This window comes from Lutra lutra, chromosome 3, assembly GCF_902655055.1.
Source record: "Lutra lutra chromosome 3, mLutLut1.2, whole genome shotgun sequence".
NCBI lineage: Eukaryota > Metazoa > Chordata > Mammalia > Carnivora > Mustelidae > Lutra > Lutra lutra.
This window is the reverse complement of record NC_062280.1, coordinates 117,870,533-117,891,158: the sequence shown is the minus strand read 5'-3', so window position 1 is coordinate 117,891,158 and position 20,626 is coordinate 117,870,533. Positions and strand designations below refer to the sequence as shown.

General features: G+C 37.7%; 2 protein-coding genes across 4 annotated transcripts in view; both read right to left on the bottom strand.

Annotated features, from left to right (window-relative positions):
* MPHOSPH8 (M-phase phosphoprotein 8) overlaps window positions 1–1,750 on the bottom strand; it is a 55,942-nt gene extending 54,192 nt beyond the window's left edge. Inside the window, exon 1 of the mRNA XM_047722836.1 lies at window positions 1,404–1,750. Coding sequence (XP_047578792.1) covers window positions 1,404–1,646 — 243 coding nt within the window. The 5' untranslated portion in view covers window positions 1,647–1,750. The remainder of the gene's footprint in view (window positions 1–1,403) is intronic.
* A 2,584-nt stretch (window positions 1,751–4,334) lies between these two features.
* The window catches only part of PARP4 (poly(ADP-ribose) polymerase family member 4), a 135,672-nt gene continuing 119,380 nt past the window's right edge, over window positions 4,335–20,626 (bottom strand). For all 3 annotated transcript variants that reach the window (XM_047722833.1, XM_047722834.1, XM_047722835.1), the window contains exons 33-35: window positions 10,535–10,667; window positions 4,678–6,751; window positions 4,335–4,469 (exon numbers count right to left, since the gene is read on the bottom strand). In XM_047722833.1, coding sequence (XP_047578789.1) covers window positions 6,604–6,751; window positions 10,535–10,667 — 281 coding nt within the window. In that variant the 3' untranslated portion in view covers window positions 4,335–4,469; window positions 4,678–6,603. The remainder of the gene's footprint in view (window positions 4,470–4,677; window positions 6,752–10,534; window positions 10,668–20,626) is intronic.

Here is a 20,626-nt window from a genome sequence, read left to right as displayed (position 1 = left end):
TTAAAAAAAAAAAAAAAGTTTGCTAAATAGACAAAAACATTAACGCAAGGTAGCACATGACAAACAGAAAACAACAGACAATAAAAAGAATACAGAGGGGTGCCTGGGTGGCTCAGTGGGTTAAGCGTCTGCCTTTGGCTCAGGTCATGATCTCAGGGTCCTGGGATCAAGTTCTGCATCAGGCTCTCTGCTCAGCAGGGAGCCTGCTTCCCCCTCTCTGCCCGCCTCTCTGCCCATTTGTGATCTCTCTCTCTCTGTCAAATAAATAAATAAAATCTTTACCAACTCCCCCCCAAAAAAAACCCAAAAAAGAATACAGAGATCCGACTACCACGTGAGACCTTTGGTTATCTCACACTTACCTACTGAAACAAAGTGCTTCCCTACTGTCCATCCACCCATTCTCCTTTACCCCAGCTTGCACTCCATGATTCATTCACTCATTTAATAATCTGATAAACACAAACCACTTACTACATACTAGGCACTGGATACCAGTGATACAAAAATTAATAAAAATATTCCCTTTATTAAAGGAGCCTACAACCTAGCAGGGGAGACAAATATTTAAAGAATAACGCTTTAAGTGCTGAAACAGAGGTCTGAACAAAGTGTTACTCGGGTCTAGTTGAAGAAGCACCTCCCTCTGCAGGGATCAGGGTCAAAAACGGATTTCACTGAGAAACTGACGCTTAGTAAATAAGACCTAAAAGTCTGCGAAAAAGAAGAGAGGAGTAAGCGCCAAGGCATAGTGTGAGGAAGAATTTCAAGTATTACTGTGTGGTTTCAATCACACAGTAAACAAGAAGGGAAGATAATGGTCACGTTTTTAAGATCTTTAAATGCCACCCTCTTGGGCGAGGTTCTGAAGACGAAGAGGAATTCCGAAAGATTTTAAACCAGAAAATTGATCATGGCTTTGAAAAACACTGAAACGATGGCGTGGACACTGGACTATGAAGAGAAGCACGATGTCGAGTCACTCCTTTCTAACACGGAGCAGTGGCCCCAATCAGGTACGTAAACATCGAAGACCATGACAAACCCTTCACCAACAGTCTGCACCCCTGACATTCACATACCGCAACCTACACTGCTTCCTCTCCTGGCCACACAACCCTTTCAAACTTCTTGAAACGGACCCTAAAAGCCACAGCCCAAGAGTCCGTTGAGGAATGTCAATGCACTGCTCCCATGATTCGCACGCTTGCGTCGCCTCTGGCTGTCACGTTCCTTTCCCCCGCCTACGTCGTGTGTCTGCACAAGCTGGTCTTTTCCAGCTTGTGAATTCTGGGAGGGCTTTGCGTCCTCGCGCGGCAACACTCCACAGACGTCCAACAGCTCCCCGCTTCACCACGTCAGGCCCTGCAGGCCCAGCCTCGCCTCCCCCGGCGCAAACGTACCCCCTCGGTCTTCATATCCAGGATCTTTTCCACCTCAAACACATCTTCTCCGTCCTCCTCGCTGTCTCCAACTGCCTCGGCTCCTTTCGTGGCGGCATCCTTCTTTTCGCCCACTGCTCCAACACCTTCTCCTTCGACTTCAGGAGGTTCACCATTGCTGTCGGCAACTGCAACAGGAACTGCACTCACGCTCTCTTCCTCGGCAGCCGCCGCCGCCGCCGCCACCACCACCACCTCCGCCATAATATGAGACCCGCAAACCGCCGAGGAAGAGCGGCTGCGACACACACCCCGATAGTTCCTCGCGCTCCGCACTTGGCCCTAATCCACTCTGGCAGCGTGACGCTGCGAAGGAAACTCTCCAATAGCGGGCTCACGACCCTGGAGCGACACACACTGAAACCAATCACTTCGAGGCTGGCGCGCTGGAGCCCCACGAAGCCTACGGGAAGCGGGTGGGCGGGCCGAGGGGCGCCCCGGCGGAAGGGCGGGGTGGACGGGGCCGTGAGAGAGTAGCGGAGGGTTGTGTCTCGGGCTGGCTGTTGGAGGCATAGGGCTGCTTCTGAGCCCCTAGGGGGTTGGGACGGGAACTGTCGCTGGGGAGGGGAGGGGCTTGTCTGGGCGCGGGGGAGGAGGGAGTGAAGTTGACGGGGTTCCTCAGAGAGGTTGGGCTTCAGCGCTGAGTGGTGAGCCCGCTGCGGAGGTGGGCTCGGCGCTTCCAGAGTTGAGACGAGGCGCGGGAGTTCGATTGGAAGAAAAGCTCAATCTCCTGAGGGGACCGAACGGTGCGCGAGGTCTCTTCTTTCTTCCAGTTGCGCCTCACGGCCAAGGCGGGGGCCTTTGTAGGAATGCGGCCCACCTCCTGCCAAGACCTGAGCTGGCCAGAATGGAATGCCGGGCCATTCGTGCAAGTGTAATTTTGATTCGTTTAATGCGTGTGAACGATACAATCAAACCTAACTCATAGTGCTATTATATCTTAGTATATCGTATTGTTTAAGGTTAGGGAAAAAAAAATTTAAGTAACAGGCCAAAACCAATTATTTTCTAAGTTCTTCGGATTTTTTTTCCCCATTGAAAATGTCAGAGATTGTGATAAAAGTATTTTGTCCACGATTGACAAAGCTAGTTATCCAAAGTTGCTAGGATAATCCACTTAATGGTAAAATATTTTTCTCACTTTGAATCTTAAATAAAATCTCTATTGTAGGGGACTTTCAATTTTTTAAAATTTATTCTAAAGTTTGATTTAAGTAATCTCTACACTCAACATGGGGCTCAAACTCACCCCGGAGATCAAGAGTCACAAGCCTTTCTGACTGAGCAAGCCAGGCACCCCAAGGCGCTGTTTCTTTGAATGGTGGACTTAATTTATAAGATTAGCACTTTAAATTAACTTTGAGGTTAACTAAAGAATCATCTATGATCCACCAGATCCATTTGGATGATGGAGGAAAGACAGGTTTCAGAGCATACAGCCATGAAAGAATTTCTGAGACATCTTTGGTGCAAAAAGTCCGTTTTACTAAAGCATGGGCACAGGACCTGTGGGCAGGGAGCTGCGCTGGGGTCATTATATACTTTCAAGTTGGAAAGTGCTTGGGAATAGCGTAGGTTTCTCACAAATTTGGAAGCAAGGTTTCCAGGACCCTGAGGGGGCTAGCTATTGTTGGGAAAAGGTAATTTATTACTCTCTGGTAAAACCCCAGTCATGAGACCCTTCAGATGTATTTTGCAGGAGTAGAGATGAAGTTTCCAAAGGAATTTTTATATGTCAAAGTAGACTTACAGGATACTGGAGGGTTGGGCTAAGATTGCCTTTTGCCCTTAGCAAAGTATCAACATCAAGGCAGTTGAATCCCTAGAGGAATGTCACTCTGCCTGTTTCAGAGACTTGTCAATGGACTGTAAGTAGTAGGAAATTTAATAATTTTTCTTCTACCTTTGTTCCCACATCATGGGAGAGGCACATCAGATCTTGAGTGGGCTCATTGATTTATTATTTATTTAGCTTACTAAATGCATCCTATGTACCATGACTGTACTAAGTATTAAAAACACAAAGAGCAATAGAGCATAGTATTAAAATTCAGCAGACTAAATTTGAAGATCTTATTGACTTTTTTCAACAGTTGGGGCAGCATCCCATCTAGCAAATAGGAACTCCAAAGAAATGCAGAAAAGGACAGGTTTTTCATGACAGAACGGGGGTAGGGCAAGGAAGTCATAAACAAAAAAGGATTATTTCAGGCAAATGCACTGTTCTTTGGGGAAGGCTGGAGTCTATTAAGAGGATTACCTCATAGTACTAACAGGAAATTCCAGACTACTAGTTAAGATTATATTCCTAGAAGAGCCTGAAACTGCAGTTAGGTTGGGTATCAAGTCTTGCTTTGCAGATGTGGGTGTTGACATAGATAACTCCATTTTGGGCCTGTTGTCTCTTAACAGTCTCTGCCCTCCACAGACTCTTAGTCTATAAAGGAAGACACACAACAATTCTAATAATTAGATATCTTTTTAAAGCAAGTTTTTAAAAAATACTATAATCAAATAACAGTTGATGGGGAAAGCTCATTTTTTGGTTCTTTTTTCAGAAGAATTTCGGTTAACAAGCATAGAAGAAAACATAGAGAATCACAGTATTTCATGAAAATAATTCAGGCAGCAAAACCATTAGATGAAAGATTGATGAGGAACTGGCTGCCAAAGTATCTCTTCAAACTGTTGGTTGGTTGTAGGAGAAACAAAACTTCACATTGGAAAACCCAGTGATCAATGTTAGCATTACTAAAAGTAGAACAACCAAACTATATGCCTCCTGTTGATAAAAATATGGATCGTTAACCTATTCAGGGCCTTAGATAGAATTTCCAGTTTACAAGAAATATGGGGAAAGAAAAAAATGGAAATAATTGGACAAATCCAGAATGTAGGACATTGTTTCTTTAATAAGTCAATAGCAAAAGAAGAGGGAAGAGAAGACTGTTCTAAATTTATAAAAACTTGGCAAAATATTTTAAAAGATGGACTGTATGCTCATTATACTATTTTCTCTACTTTTACCTATTTTTATTTTTAAAGATTTTATTTATTTGTCAGAGAGAGAGAGTACACACAAGCAGGCAGAGAGGCAGGCAGAGAGAGAGGAGGAAGCAGGCTCCCTGCCGAGCAAGGAGCCCGATGCGGAACTCGATCCCAGGACCCCAGGATCATGACCTGAGCCGAAGGCAGTGGCTTAACCCACTGAGCCACCCAGGCGTCCCACTTTTACGTATTTTTGAAATAAAGTATTTAAGTATATATATGTTCACTGTAAAAATTTTTAACTAATTCAAATATATAAGATAGAAATAAAGTTCCTATTCCTCAAAGGTAACATTTAAAATATGACATGACAGACTTCTATATCATACAAATATAAATACCCATTTATATAATTTTTAAATGAGCTCTATTCCACATTGTTCTGCAACTGTAATATATATATATATGCACATATATATGCACATATAACACATGCATGTGCGTGTGTCCATATTTTTGCAAGAAGAATTACTAGAAGCGGAATTCCTACTAGTGAAATTTATACTTCAAGGAGGATAGTGATTTAAATTTGGATAAATGCTGCAAAACTTTGTTTTACTAGTATATAGTTCCAATAACAACATAAGGAAGTCTGTTTACCTTCACACACTCTGCTACTAGGTATTATCAATTGCTGATCCCCTTACTCTGATAAAACAAAAGAGTTATCTTCTGTGATTATGTCAAACAAGCAGACAAGTTCAAGGGCAAGACATAATTGATTTAGCCAGTAAAAACATAACAAGCTATTTTAGATTTAGTGGGTTACCATTTATATAAACACCAAGAGGAAGAGTAGTCAAAGATGCTGTCTCCTCTTGGTCCTTATCCTACACACCAAGAGGAGCTAGATAATTGCAATGTGAGTTGTGGGACACATCACTGTTGAGGAGCCAATTCTAGATGCAGCTAGGAAGATTTTTAGTCTGCAGCTGTATTTGGAGTTTATATTGCCTCAGAACTGGGAGGTGATGAGAAATAGAAATAGTCTTAAGTCTGCCTCTCAGGGGGATAGGCAGATGGGAAAAGGCCTCATGGAAGCTACAAGCTTCCCATCCTTTGAGTATCACAAGATATTCTGCCAAGACTCAATTATAGCTGTGGTTCAAGTCCAGGGAATTAGGAGGGGTCACACATCAGGATAATGGAAGTTACTCAAGATGAAGGCAGGATGGGCAGTAAAAAGGGAAATCCTGAGCCATACGTGAAGGAGAGTGGGTACTGGGCATTTGGCAAATTCACAGTAATAAGGACAGGCTGGAGGATAGCTAAAAGACTGTATCTCAGAGAAATCTGTTGTGATGAGCATTGTGCTGGCTAATTGAATTTAAATTAAAAAAAAAAAAGTGAAAACAAAAACAAAGAAACCAAGGTTTTTACATAAAGGTAGAGAGGTAATGGTCTGGAAGTGGTAATGTGGAGGAAGGTAGACAGTGACCTTACAGCTTTCATAAAAAATAACTCAAAATGGATCACAGACCAAAATGTAAAGTGCAAAATTTATGAAACTTCTGTAAGATAACATAGGAAGAAACCTAGATGACTTAAGGATTTTAGAGGCAACACCAAAAGCAAGGTCCATGAAAGACTTGCTTGGGATACCTAGTTTCTCTAAGTGACAAAAAATGTATCAAGGGTTCTATAGACTAGGAACCACACCAGGAAGCATGCATAAATGAGGCAAAGTTCTGGATACACAGAGCCCTGGAAACAGGCTTGCATGCCATGAACACTGACATCTTCCAAAGATCTTGTTTCTCCCCAGCTTACTAAGTCCAGCTGGGCCAGTTCTCCACTAGAGTCCTTAAAGGGGAGAAGGAAATGAGGCTCTAGGACCAGCCAGATGTGTCTCTTATCACCTCAAAACATTTAAACCCAAATCTGTAATATGCAATATTTTGTTACCACTTGCTAGTTCATTAAAATAATCAATTCTGTTTCTCATTATTTTAAGCGAGTGCTAAACTGAATGAAATCATAATTAAACTTCATTATGGGGATCTATTGATATCTTACTATTTTATACGTGGAAGCATGAAAAGTGTTTAAAATACAACTTCAGTTGATTCAGCTTGACTGTAATTATGAACTCTGTGAAGAGGAGGTGTGGTGTTTACGTTTGGATCCCCAGTAGCTGTTTAGTGGCAGAGTCCCAATCTTGACCCAATTCAAGCCGTTGGCAGATAGATGGATATTGTCCTTCAGTTCTTCTTACCCATTCACTTGCTTTCTTTATTTCTTCAAAAGCCCAGGGAATATTTCTAGATTAGAAATAAATAGTTCCATCAACTTCAGAACACAATTATATACGAAATATAATATGATACCAAATCCAGCACATCATATCAGACAAGATAATTCTGTCAAAAATTGAGCTATGTAGGGTACGTGGGTGGCTCAACCATTAAGCTTCTGCCTTTGGCTCAGGTCATGATCCCAGGGTCCTGGAATCAACCCCCACATCAGGGTCCCTGATCCGCGGGAAGCCTGTTCTCCCTCTCCCACTCCCTCCTGCTTGTGTTTCCTCTCTCACTGTCTCTCTCTCTCTGTCAAATAAATAAAATCTTTTTTAAAAATTGAGCTATGTAATAAAAGCAATTCTCTCTGACATTTTATGCAAGTTCTATCAGACTGAATCAACACATTTTAAAATATATTATTATACCCATCAAGTTCCAGCTTCCAAATGCTTCACAGACTTCCTTGTTGCCTCCAGGACAACTCTAGCTTTCTCTAGCCTTTATATATATATATATATTTTTTTTTTTTGTCATCCCCTTTCCATTCTTCTTGATCTAAATCCATCCATTCTTCAAGGAGAAACTCAATACTATTTTACAAACCAGGTTTCTATTTCTCTTTCCTTTTTACTGTACCAGGAATTCTTAATTTGATTAGTTAACAAAAAACTTAACACTCGCCCATGAAACTGCCATGTATTCTGTCACACAAATCAGGAACGACAGTACTAAACTGTGCATAACATAAAAACTTGAAGTTTGTGTACATAAGATGACATCAAGCATTCAAGACTGTCAATATTCAAAAGTCTATTCAAGATTCAGAAAAATTACAAAATTTTTCATTAATATTAGTTAACTACTTCCTCATTTATCTTTCACCTGCTAGAATTTATTAGCAAGCAAATGGGAACATATACTAAAGTTCAAAAAAAAATTCTATGGGAGGGGACTAAAAATTTGGAAAATTCTCTCCATCTTCCTGATTTTTTTCCCTGTAAACTGGGAAAGGGCCATCAGTATAGTGTGGTGGCTAAGAGCTAGGTTCAAATCCTGACTCTGAAATTACACAATGTTGGCTGTGTGATATGGTGCATCTTTCATTCAACACTGGAAGTCTCCATTTCCTCAATTATGATAATATGAGATCCTTAGGGTTTGTTGTCGGGATTAGCAAAACATAGATTTCACAGGCTTAACAGTCCCTGTCACAGAGTAGGTAATCAATAAATGTTAGCTGAATATTATGATGACACAAACATACTAAATAGGGAGCACGTCCAAAGTGGTTAAAAGACCTGTTTCCCAGTAATCATTAGTCCACTTATAGTTATGAACTACTACAAGCAACAAAACTAGTTTTAAATATTTTCACTAATTCCATTGGTTTTCCTCTAGCTGACCTCTAAACTTTTGACTGACCATCTCACTAGTGTGAAGGTTTTGTTCATATACCTTGATGCAATGTGCTACTGTAGTAATGTTATGTGCATCACAAAGCAGAAAAAGACAAAGAAAAGTTATAAATTATATATGCAATAAGCAGGAAATAAAAATTACTTAAAAGTTTGACTTTAAGTCAACTTTATTACTTATAAACCTTTTTGCTCTCACAATAACTCATATAGTAAGAGCAAAGTGATGGAATATACTTATTTTTGAAAATCTTGGTAAAATACTTTGTGATGTTGCAATTAAAAGTAGGTTCAAGTTATTAATACTTGTTTTAATGGTTATCATAGTTGTGATGCCAGACAGGCCAAGAAGGAAGGCTTTATGCCCCTCACCAAGACGGTTCTTGGCTTTTTGAGAGAAAGAATTTAAGAGCAAGCCATGTAGAGAAAGGGACAAAGATTTATTATGTATACAAGTAAGAAAGGAGCTACTTCACAGATAAAGTAGTGGCCTCTCTTCCCAGGGGAGGAAGAGGAGCCCCCCCACCACCTTGTCTCTAACAAAGGGTTTCATAAGGGTTTTTTGTTGTTGTTGTTGTTGTTTTAATTAGCTAACCATATAGGGAGGGGCTTACCTTTTAACTTTGGGTTTAACAGTTACATTGGGCAGTTAGTTTTTCCACTGTCCTATAGAGTTGTGGAATTACCCACAGGAGCAATTTTAGGAATGTCCAGTCTTTATGACTTTTACTGATGGAGGGAGTGGGGCCTTATGGTCTTCCGTAAGCTGAATCTTTTCACCTGTTGACTTTTAGGTTAAGGGTGAGCCTAAAAACCAAAATGGCTTTACTTTGGTCAGCTTGTCTCCTAAGCCTCTCTTCCCTCTGTCTCAGTTGAAAAAGATCTAAATAGAAGAAGTGCCTCTTTGGTTGTGTCTGCTAAATCAAATATTAACTTGTCAGTCCTGTCTACTAGTTCTTTGAAGTATTTTTCTTGATACTTAATAAATTCCTATCTTTCTCAAAAAGCTCTTTTGGCAAGCTCATGAGAAGGTAATGCTTTTCTTAAAATATAAGTACAAATTACCTACAGTAAAACGCTCAATTTATTATTTTCTGAGTACCAATTTTGTATTTGATGCTATTGGGAATTGAGAACTTAATCAGTCTTTGTGAGAGGGTAAAAATAGGTCTGCTTATTTATTTTAATTTCATCTGTAAATACATATCTCTAAGGGACAAGAAGAACTTTTTCTTAAACATGACATTAAAATAGCTATAAGAGATTCTTTAATATCACAAAATATACAGGTAATGTTTAAATCTCCCTAATTCTCTCTCTCATTCTCTTTAATAAAATGGGTTTTGTTCAAGTCAGGATCCAGAGTAGACCTAACATTGCCTTCTGGCCATGTGTCTTTTAATTCATAGCTCCCACCCATCCTCTCGTTTTCCTTTTGCCATTTATTTCCTCACATTCCAGACACTGCTGTTGGTAGTCCATCGCATAATTTAACAATTTCAATCTCTTCTCTCTGGCATCTGGTCTTTATTATGCAAAATATTTATGTAGTTTTAAAGTTAAAAAAGTAAAACAAAGTATATTAGGAGAAACCTTGTCTCCTCTTCCTCCCCTATAAATAATATTTTTATTAGTTTTGCTAGTTTTCCCACTTATCTTGCCTTTTTGAAAAAATCATAAGCTAATTATATAGGTATGTATGTATAGGTACATATATGTATATTGTGGGTATATGCACACACGTAAGGGGTGACAATTTGCATGAGGTATGGATGGAGTTTTTGTAAGTAAGAAGGGTATTCACATGTGCCTCAAGGCCTCTTGTGTGCCAGAGATCAGCCCAAGGACTGCCTCTCTCTACACGGTCACATGATGACATCAAACTTCAAGTGGTCACAGAACTCTAAATTTGACCCTGGTCTTCAAGAAGTTGTATTTGTCCAGGCAGGGCTTTAAATGTGTTTTATTTAAGTTTATTAGTTTGATTTATAACTTTTAAATGCTTAGACATATAGTATGTGTGTTTGCATCTATATTCTTGTGCCAGGCCCTGCAATTTAATGGGAACAGACCTAGTCCTGACAATCACATTGTGGATTTTCCAAAAGCACACAGAATCAATATGCCATAGTGATAAGAATACTAAACCAGGAGCCAAAGATCTGAGTTCTGGTGTAAGCTACACTTAAACACTCTGACCCCTGGTTTTTCACTGAACCAAGAGGCATAAATATTGTGTCTGCCCTGCCTGTGACATAAGAACATAGGCAAGATATTCCCTGTGAATAAATTCTCTTTGTTCTTACAATTCCATGTTGCTTCTTACAAATTTTAATTAAGAAATGGTCAGAAATGTAAGTGAGTTGCTTAATACTATAATTAAAGCTACCTGGAAATGGAAGCATCATCCAATTTCATTAGTGATTTGAAGACTATGCCTTTTTGTTCCAACTTGGTGCGAAGAAATTGTAGTACCAGAAATGTGGCAATCAGCTCCAGGAGACGCTCTCTTCCTTTTATTCCTAAAAGTGGAAAACCCTTTTATATTTGTTGGAAACTGCATCTCAAACTGTGCCCATTTATAAAAATTCTATTAAAGAATTTCCATACTATTAAACCATAATACATTAGCAGATCATAAAACTCCATAATTCTCTTCAAGATCCTTACCTACCTTGTTATTTAAATTAAAAATGAGGACAAATGGAACAAGTGCCATAGCACCCTGAGGGTTGTTAGGAAGGAATACATCCATAGCTTCATTTCTTTGCCCTCTTTAATAAACAGAGATGCATGAAGTTCGTGAAAGAAATTCAGTTTCTAGGCTCTGGTACAAATAGCTTTGAGGAGTAAACCTAAATGTACAACAGATAAACAACTCATACAGCTGGGTAGGTCAGCGTAGCAAATTATTTCTAGTGATTCATGCCATCGGAATAAATTTCTAGGCCCAAGATGGAGCTGCTATTACCCAGGGTGCCAAGTCAGCAAACCAAAATCTAGATAACTTTTATGTCCCTATAAATACTTTACCTGATCAGAAACACAATGTATCCAGTTGGCCAATCCTCCAAAACCAAGCCAACTCTGGGTGCTATACTCACTTCCCAGTTCCTTGACCTTTCTAAATATGGTCAGATACGCAACCCCAACTAATGAACGTAAACCAAGTACTTCTTCCTTGTTTCCTGCTTGCCTCTTTCTATAAGAGCTTGCAGCCCTGTCCCCTTAACTTTGCAGTTCTCTGGACTCTTGAGGATCAACTAAATTGTCTTATTATTTTTAATAGTACCTACAGGTAACCAGTGTTATACACCTAAACCAAGATATTTTACTATATTATAAAATACCAAAATTGAAAATGAATGTATATATATATTGAGCCAGAAATTAACACATTTTAATTTTCTTAAATGCAAGTATGTATTTGAAATCACATCATATAAAAATTAGATTTCAGGTATTGTTATTTTTCCAATCTAACACTTCATGAAACAAAACTTTTAACATCCATCTTTTTTTTTTTTAAGATTTTATTTATTTGTCAGAGAGAGAGAGAGCGAGGGTGAGCACAAGCAGGGAGAGCACCAGGCAGAGAGAGAGAGAAAAGCAAGCTTCCCACTGAGCAGGGAGCCCAGTGCTATCTGGGGCTTGATCTCAGGAACCTGATCTGAGCCTAAGGCAGCCAGTTAACTGACTGAGCCACCCAGGTGCCCCTTTTAACATCTATCTTAAGTGGATTAAGCCACCCAGAACATGCCCCTTTCATTTTGAACTGAAGGCAATCAGGACCCAGAAGGACTCAGGAAAAGCATTTTACCTTCCCCTTAACTGTTTAAAAGAAATTAGAAAGGTGGCTTGTATCAGGAAGAGAGCTATTACCAGAGATAACTTTTTCACCTGAGAAATATGTCTGCTTTGGAAGACAACATCCATTTACCAAGCATTTCCTCCACTCACCTTCCTGTGAATCGCCCCTGCCCCTCCTCCACTTGAAGCCACAGATCTCTCTCCCTTTCCTTAGCTCAGTTGCCCAGCTGCCCTTTAAGTCTCATCTTTGGGGGGGCTCCCTACTGTACAAGGTATATATGTGTGTACATAACAAAAATGGTTTGTTTTTCCATTGTTAATCTGTCTTTAATTACAGAGTGTCTCAGCCAAGAAACTAGAAGGAGGGGAGGAAAATTATTGTCCTCCCTTGCAATCTTCATCATCATTGAGCCACAGTGAGTTGTCTGCTAGTTTCTGAGGTAAATTATTTTTATTTCCATCTTAGATGTTTGATAAGTAGCACAGTTAGTACCACTACAACATAGCCATTTAATGGTTTTTTTATTATGAAATATTTTTAAGCACACAGAAAAGAGAAAAATATGATAGCTGGTCACCTTTTAACATTTCCCCTCATCTGCTTCAAATCTTTTTTGATTGATTGATTGATTGATTGAAATTCCTCTCTTTTTTAGAAGAAACAATATGTTGTAAAGTTGAAGCCATCTTGTATATGTCCTCTGATCCCCACCCTATGTCCTAGCTTTTCAAAGGTAAACACCATTTGGATTTTGCAATTTACATTCCCATGATGTACTTTGCTTTTGTTGTTTTTGTTTTGCAAGACATATCCTACTCTTTTCCAAAGTTAGTCTCTACATGTCATGTGTTCTCCCTTGCTTAATCAATTAAATGTATTTTTCCTCTTTTGTATATACCTTACATATACATATTTTGTCCCTTCCTCTGTCTACATTTTAAAAAAAAGTTTTAAATTCCAATTAGTTAACATACAATGTTGTATTAGTTTCAGGTATACAATATTGTGATTCAACACTTCCATGTAACAGCTGGTTCTCCACACAAGTACACTCCTTAATCCCCATCATCTATTTCCTCTATCCCCCCACACACTTCCCCTCCGGTAACCAACAGTTTGTTCTCAATAATTAAGAGTCGTTCCTAGGTTTATCTCTCTCTCTATTTTTTCCCCTTTGCCTGTTTGTTTTGTTTCTTAAATTCCACAAATGAGTGAAATCATATGGTATTTGTCTTTCTCTGACTTATTTCACTTAGCATTAATTGTTCCAGCTCCATACATGTCATTGCAAATGGCAAGATTTCATTCTTCTTTAATGGCTGAATAATATTCCATTGTGTTTATATATATCACATCTTCTTTATCTATTCATGTATGTTGCTTTTGAAAGTGATTTTTCGTAGGCTCATTAAACAACATTTAGTGCTTATAATTTTCAATTCATATTCCAAGAAATACTTAATAAACCTCTGTTAAATTTCTTTTATTTACTTTTTAAGGATTTCTCTCAGATAATTTCTCTAAGTATTTGAAATAAATATTTCAAAGCTGAGTCCTCTCCTCAATTGATACTTACCCTTTAAAAATAAAGTAATTTAGAGAACATATAATATTTGTAAAGACTCAAATACACCTCTTTTTCTGGGAGACAATGGTTTTGGGGAAAAAAAAAACCACACCAAAACCTTGCCTTGTAATAATACACAATTTTGTTTTATAAATACAAAAGGACCTGTGCATAATATGTATATATCTGCACATAAAGCATTAATTTTAGATCACTGAGATAGCCATAACTACTTAAAAAATGACATCATTTTAGGGGTACCTGGGTGGCTCAGTCAGTTAACCATCCAACTCTTTTTTTTTTTTTAAGATTTTATTTATTTATTTGACAGAGAGAGATCACAAGCAGATGGAGAGGCAGGCAGAGAGAGAGAGAGAGAGAAGCAGGCTCCCCGCTGAGCAGAGAGCCCGATGCGGGACTCGATCCCAGGACCCTGAGATCATGACCTGAGCCGAAGGCAGTGGCTTAACCCACTGAGCCACCCAGGTGCCCCAACCATCCAACTCTTGATCATGAGGTCATGATCTCGGGGTCATGAGATCAAATCCTGCATTGGGCTCTATGCTGGGTGTGGAGCCTGCTTAAGATTCTCCCTCTTTCTCTGTCCCTCCTAACCCACCCCCACACCACTGTGTGCTTTCTCTCTCAAAGGAAAAAAAAAAAAGACATCATTTTCTTAATACAGGAAAAAAGAATTAAATAAAATTTTAAAACGAAACGACAAAACCAATCCCTTATCCCACAAAGAAAATCAAAAGAGACAAAAGAAAATATGGGGACTATTTAATTTAGTGGGTTCTTCTTCTTTTAGTATTGAATATAAAATCTTAGAGTAACTTTTAAATAATAAGCAACACACAATTCTGTTAAAAACATCATAAACAATAGAATTATAAAATGCCTAAATAGTGTATTAGAGTCACTTAAGAAGTAAATTGACTGGGTTGTGGACATTGGGGAGGGTATGTGCTATGGTGAGTGCTGTGAAGTGTGTAAACCTGGTGATTCACAGACCTGTTACCCCTCGGGCTAATAATACATTATGTGTTAATAAAAAATTTTAAAAAAACTAAAAAAGAAGTAAATTGAGAAGTGGAAGAAAAGATAAAAGGAAAATCAAGAAAAGGATAAAAGAAAAAACTGGGTAGAGAGATATAAAAATAAATCAGGGGGAGAAATCAGACATCTTGCAACTACAAGTAGAGGAAAATGGCAGAAAACACACATACAAAAAAATAACATGGATAATATGGAGATATACAGAGTAGTACAGAGAAAATCCATGGGAAAGGCATATCCATAAAAAAAGCTCACCTGTTGGCACCTGTGATGCCGTACTCCCTAGCTTTCCTCTTATTTCTCTGGCCATTCCTTCTTAAGTCTTTGCTGGCTCCTGCTTTGTCTAACCACTAAATATTGGCATGCCCAAGGATGGCCCTAAGCCCTATTCTCTGTTCTGGCTACATTCTTTATTTAGGAGATGTCATACCTGCCCATGGTCCATGGCATTAAATAATGACAGTTCTCCCAAAGTCTTTCAATTCTGACCTCTTTCTGAGCTCTAGCCTCATAGAGCCAACTAGGTATTTCTTTCCAATATCTGCTAGGAACCTCAAATTTTAAAGTCCAAAGCATAACACAATTAGTATGTTTATAGGCTCAGCCTACCATTGTTTTCCTTTCTCACGCTCAATGCTGAAAATTCCCCTTCTCCTTCGACTGCCCACATCTAATTCATTACCAAAGGCTGATGTTTCTTAAGAATGAATCTCAAGGAGCGCTTGGGTCGCTCAGTGGATTAAAGCCTCTGCCTTCAGCTTGGGTCATGATCCCAGGGTCCTGGGATTGAGCCCCGCATCAGGCTCTCTGCTTGGCGGGGAGCCTGCTTCCCCCTCTCTCTCTGCCTGCCTCTCTGCCTACTTGTGATCTCTCTCTGTCAAATAAATAAATATTAAAAAAAAAAAAGAATGAATCTCAAATCTTCCCAAGCATATACTTAAATTTTTAAAAATATTAAATATTGAGTAGATGCAACAGACAAACAATGTATCTGTAGGGTATAAATAATATAACAAACACCCAAGTATGAACAACCCACTAGGTATTATTTTTGTTTTAAAAACCTATAGTAAAATACACATAAAATTTATCATTTTAACCATTTTAAAGTATACAGTTTAGTGCTATTAAGTACATTCACATTGTTGTGCTGCTGTCACCACCATCTATCTCTGGAACCCTTTTCATTTTGTTAAACAGAAACTCTGTCCCCATTAAATACCAACTCCTACATTCCCTACTCCTCTCAGACCCAGGCAACAACTATTCTACTTTCTGTCTCTATGAAATTGTCTGTTCTTGGTATCTCATAAAAGTGAAATCAAGCAGTATTTGTCTTTTTGTGACTGACTAGTTTCACTTAGCATCATGTTTTTGAGGCTCACCCATGTTGTGGTATGAATCACACTGAATGAATACTTCCTTAAGACTGAATAATACCAATTGTACGTATATATCACATTTTAAAAATATATTTTATTTATTTATTTACTTGAGAGAGAGAGAAGTGCACAAGCCAGGGGAGGGGCAGAGGGAAAGGGAGAAGCAGACTCCCTGCTGAGCAGGGAGCTGGATGCAGGACTCAGTCCCAGGACCCTGGGATCATGACATGAGCTGAAGGCAAATGCTTAATCAACTGAGTCACCCAGGTGTCTTACATCATATTTTCTTTCTTTCTTTTTTCTCCTTTTAAAAGAGAGGGTTTTTTTTTTTAAGGTTATTTATTTATTTATTTATTTGACACACACACACACAGAGAGAGAGAGAGAAAGCATAAGCAAGAGGAGCAGTTGGTAGAGGGAGAGGGAGAAGCAGGCTCCCCAGGGAGCAGGGAGCTTGACACAGAGCTTGATCCCAGGACCCCGGGATCATGACCTGAGCCGAAGGCAGTTGCTTAACCAACTGAGCCGCCCAGGTGCCCTATATCTTATTTTCTTTATTCATTCATCCAATAACGAACATTTGAGTTGCCTCCACTTTTTTACTACTTTTTGAATAATCCTGCTATGAACATGTGTATACAAATATCTCTGAGTCCCTACTTTTAATTCTTTTGGTATTATACCCAGAAATGGAATTGCTGAGTCATATGGTAATTCTATTTTTAATTTTTTGATGAACCACTCTATTAATAGTTCTCCATAGCAGCTACCATTTTATGTTGCCACCAACAGTGACTAGGGTTCCAATTTCTCCACATTCTCCCCAATACTTGTTATTTTCTATTTTTTTAAAAGATTTTATTTATTTATTTGACAGACAGAGATCACAAGTAGGCAGAGAGGCAGGCAGAGAGAAACGGAGAAGCAGGCTCCCCGCTGAGCAGAGAGCCCAATGTGGGACTCCATCCCAGGACCCTCAGATCACAACCCCAGCCGAAGACAGAGACTTTAACCCACTGAGCCACCCAGGCGCCCTATTTTCTATTTTTTTTTGATAGTAGTCATCCTAATGTGTATGAGGTGGTATCCAACTACCCATTTTAAGAAACAGTATGATCATTAGCTTGAAAGTGTCTGTGAGCTGTGTCCCAATTGTATTCTTTCCTGCTCCCTTTTATTTATTTTTTGATAAGCCTATTATTTATTTCTATTTTTTTATTTGAGTATAGATGATCCACAATGTTACATTAGTTTCAGGTACACAACTTAGTGATTTGACAAATTTACATATGTTCACCACAGATGTATCTACCATCTGTACTACTACATCGCTATTATAATATCATTGACTGTATTCCTTATGCTCTGTTTTTTATTCCCATGACTTACTCTTTCTGTAACTGAAGAGCTGTATCTCCCTCTCCCCTTCATCCATTTTGCCCAACCCCACCCCTCCTTTGGTAACTATCGGTTTGTTTGTATTTGTACGTCTCATCCTGCTTTTCTTTTATTCATTTTTAGGTTCCATATAAGTGGAATCATATGGTATTTGACTAACATAACATAATAAAAAAATAATAGACAAATGGATAAGGAAAAAGTAGAACACAATGGAATATTACACAGCCATAAAAAGATGAGATTGCGCCATTTAAGACAATATGAGTGGACCTAGAGAGTATTACACTCCCTTTTAGAAACTACCACCATGCTGACGTTTGTGTTCATCACTCAGTTCTTCCACAAAGTTTGTACTTTGTTTATTTATTGTTTATATGTGCCTTTATCTTAGTATCCTTAGAGTATGTCTTTTTCACATTTTATATTTTATTTTTAATGAAGAAATATCGCTGATGTTGTCTATTTATCTTTTCCTTTATGACTTGTGCCTTTTTTGCATTGAGAAATTCCTCTCTGATTGATAAATCAAATACTTCAAAATGTTAACATCTTTTAGGTAAAGGATATATGAGAATTTTTCGTACAGTATTTGCAACTTCTCTGCAAGTTTAAAATTACTTCAAAATAAAAAGTCTAAAACAAACAAAATCTTTCTCATCCTAAAATCATAACGAGTTTTTCCAGTATTTTCTTCCAAAAGCGTTATTGTTTGTCTTTCACACTTAAGTCTTCAATTTTTGAAGTATGGTATGAGGTAAAGGTTCAAACTGTACTTTTTTACTTATTGTCTGATTGTCCTATCATCACTGACTGAAAAGTCTTTTTTTCACCATTACTTTTCAATCATCACTGATTGATGATTGTCCCAATCATCACTGACTGAAAAGTCTATCTTTTCACCATTTTTAAAAAATTATAACCACCCTAATGATAAGCCTATTATGGGTATGAAGTAGTACTTCACTATAGTTTTTATTTTCATTTCCTTGATGACTAATGAGCCTGAGAGAAATATTTATTCAAATCCTTTGACTATTTTTTAATTGCATTATTTGTCTTTTTATTACTGAATTATAAGGGTTCTTTATATATTCTAGATACCAGTCCCTTATCAGATATATGATTTGCAAATATTTTCTCCCATTCTTTGTGCTTTTCATTTCTCAATTGCACACAAAATTTAAAAAGCTTTTATTGAGGGGGGTTCTGTATACATTTTAGGATTGTTTGTTCTATTTCTGTGAAGAATGCCACTGGAATTTTGATAAGGATTGCACTGAATCTGTAGGTTGCTTTGGCTAGTATGAACATTTTAGCAATATTCTAATCTAAGAACATGGAGTACCTTTCTTTTTATTTATGTCAGTTTTTCTCCATCAATATCTTATAGTTTTCATGTATAAGTCTTTCACCTCCTTGGTTATATTTATTCCTAGGTATTTTATTCTTTCTGATATTTGATTCTTTCTTTTATTCTTTCTGATTCTTTCAGATATATCTTTCTGACATTTTATTCTTTCTGATTATATTCTTTCTGATATTGTAAATGGAATTATTTTCTTAAAATCTTTTTCTGATAGCTCACTATCAGTGCATACAAACAAAACTGATTTTGTGTACTGATTTTGTATCCTGCAAATTTCCTGAATTTATTAATTCTAACCATTTTTTCCTGAAAATTTTTATTAATTCTAACAGTTTTTTTGAGTCTTTAGGGTTTTCTACATATACTATTATGTCATTTGCAAATAGTAACAGTTGTACTTCTTCCTTTCTGATTTAATGCCTTTTATTTCTTTTTCTTGCCTTGGACTCCTTTATCACTAGGACCTCCAATACTAGGTTGAATAAAAATGTGGACAATGGGCATCCTTGTCTTGATTCTGATCTTAGAGGAAAAGTTTTCTATTCTTCACTATTGAATATTATGTTAGCTGTGCGCTTGTCAGGTATTATTATGCTGAGGTATATTCCCTCCAAATCCACTTTGTTGAGAGTTTTTTTTTTTTTAACATAAATGATAAAAAGAAATTGTCAAATGCTTTTTCTGTATCCACTGAAATGATCATATGATTTTTTTATCCTTCATTTTGTTAATGGGGTATATTGATTAAATTGCAGATGTTGAACCATCCTTGAATCCCTGGAATAAATCCCACTTGATCATGATACTTGTAATGTATTGTTGAATTTGAGTCTCTAATATTTTGAGATTTTTGCATATGTAATCATTAGGATATCGACCTGTAATGTTCTTTTCTTGTAGTCTCTCTGTCTGGTTTTTGTATCAGACGAATGGTGGCCTTATAAAATGAGTTTGGAAGTGTTCCTTCCTCTTCTACATTTTGGAAGAATTTGAGAAGGATTGGTGCTAATTCTTTAAGTGTTTGGTACAATTCACAGTGATCTGAACTTTTGTTTGCTGGACAGTTTTTGGTTACTGATTCAATCTCCTTACTAGTAATGAGTCTGTTCAAATTTTCTATTTCTTCATGATTCAGTCTTGGTAGGTTGTATGTTTCTAGGAATTTATCCATTTGCTCTAACTTGTCTAATATGTTCGCATATAATTTTTCATAGTAGTTTCTTACGACCTTTTAGATTTCTGTGGCATCAACAGTAATGTCTCTTTCATTTCGATTTTATCTGAGTCGTCTCTATTTTATCTTGGTGAATCTAGCTGAAGATTTATTTATTTTGTTTATCTTTTAAAAATAGCTCTTGTTTCATTGATCATTTCTATTGTCCTTTTAGTCTCTAATTCATTTGTTTCCATTCTGAACTTTGTTATTTTCTTCCTTCTACTAACTTTGGGTTTAGTTTGTCTATTCCTAGTTCCTTGCAGTGTAAAGTTAGGTTATTTAGTTGAGATTTTTCGTTTATTGCTATAAACTTCCTCCTTTGAGTTACTTCTGCCACATCCCATGTTTTGGTATATTATATTTCCATTTTCATTCACTCAAGTATTTTTTTAATTTCTCTTTTGATTTCTTCTTTGTTCAGTAACATGTTGTTTAACCTCCACATATTTGTAAATTTTCCAGTTTTCTTATATCCTCTAGGAGTATTATAGTTCTACATTTAGGTCTATGTTCCATTTCAAATTAATTTTTAAGAAATATTTAATTTATTTATTTGACACAGAGAGAGAGAAAGAGAGAGAGGGAGAGAAAGAGAACAAGCAGGGGGAGCAGCAGACAGAGGGAAAAGGAAAAGCAGGCTCCTCGCTGAGCAGGGAGCCTGACTAGGTGCTTGATCCCA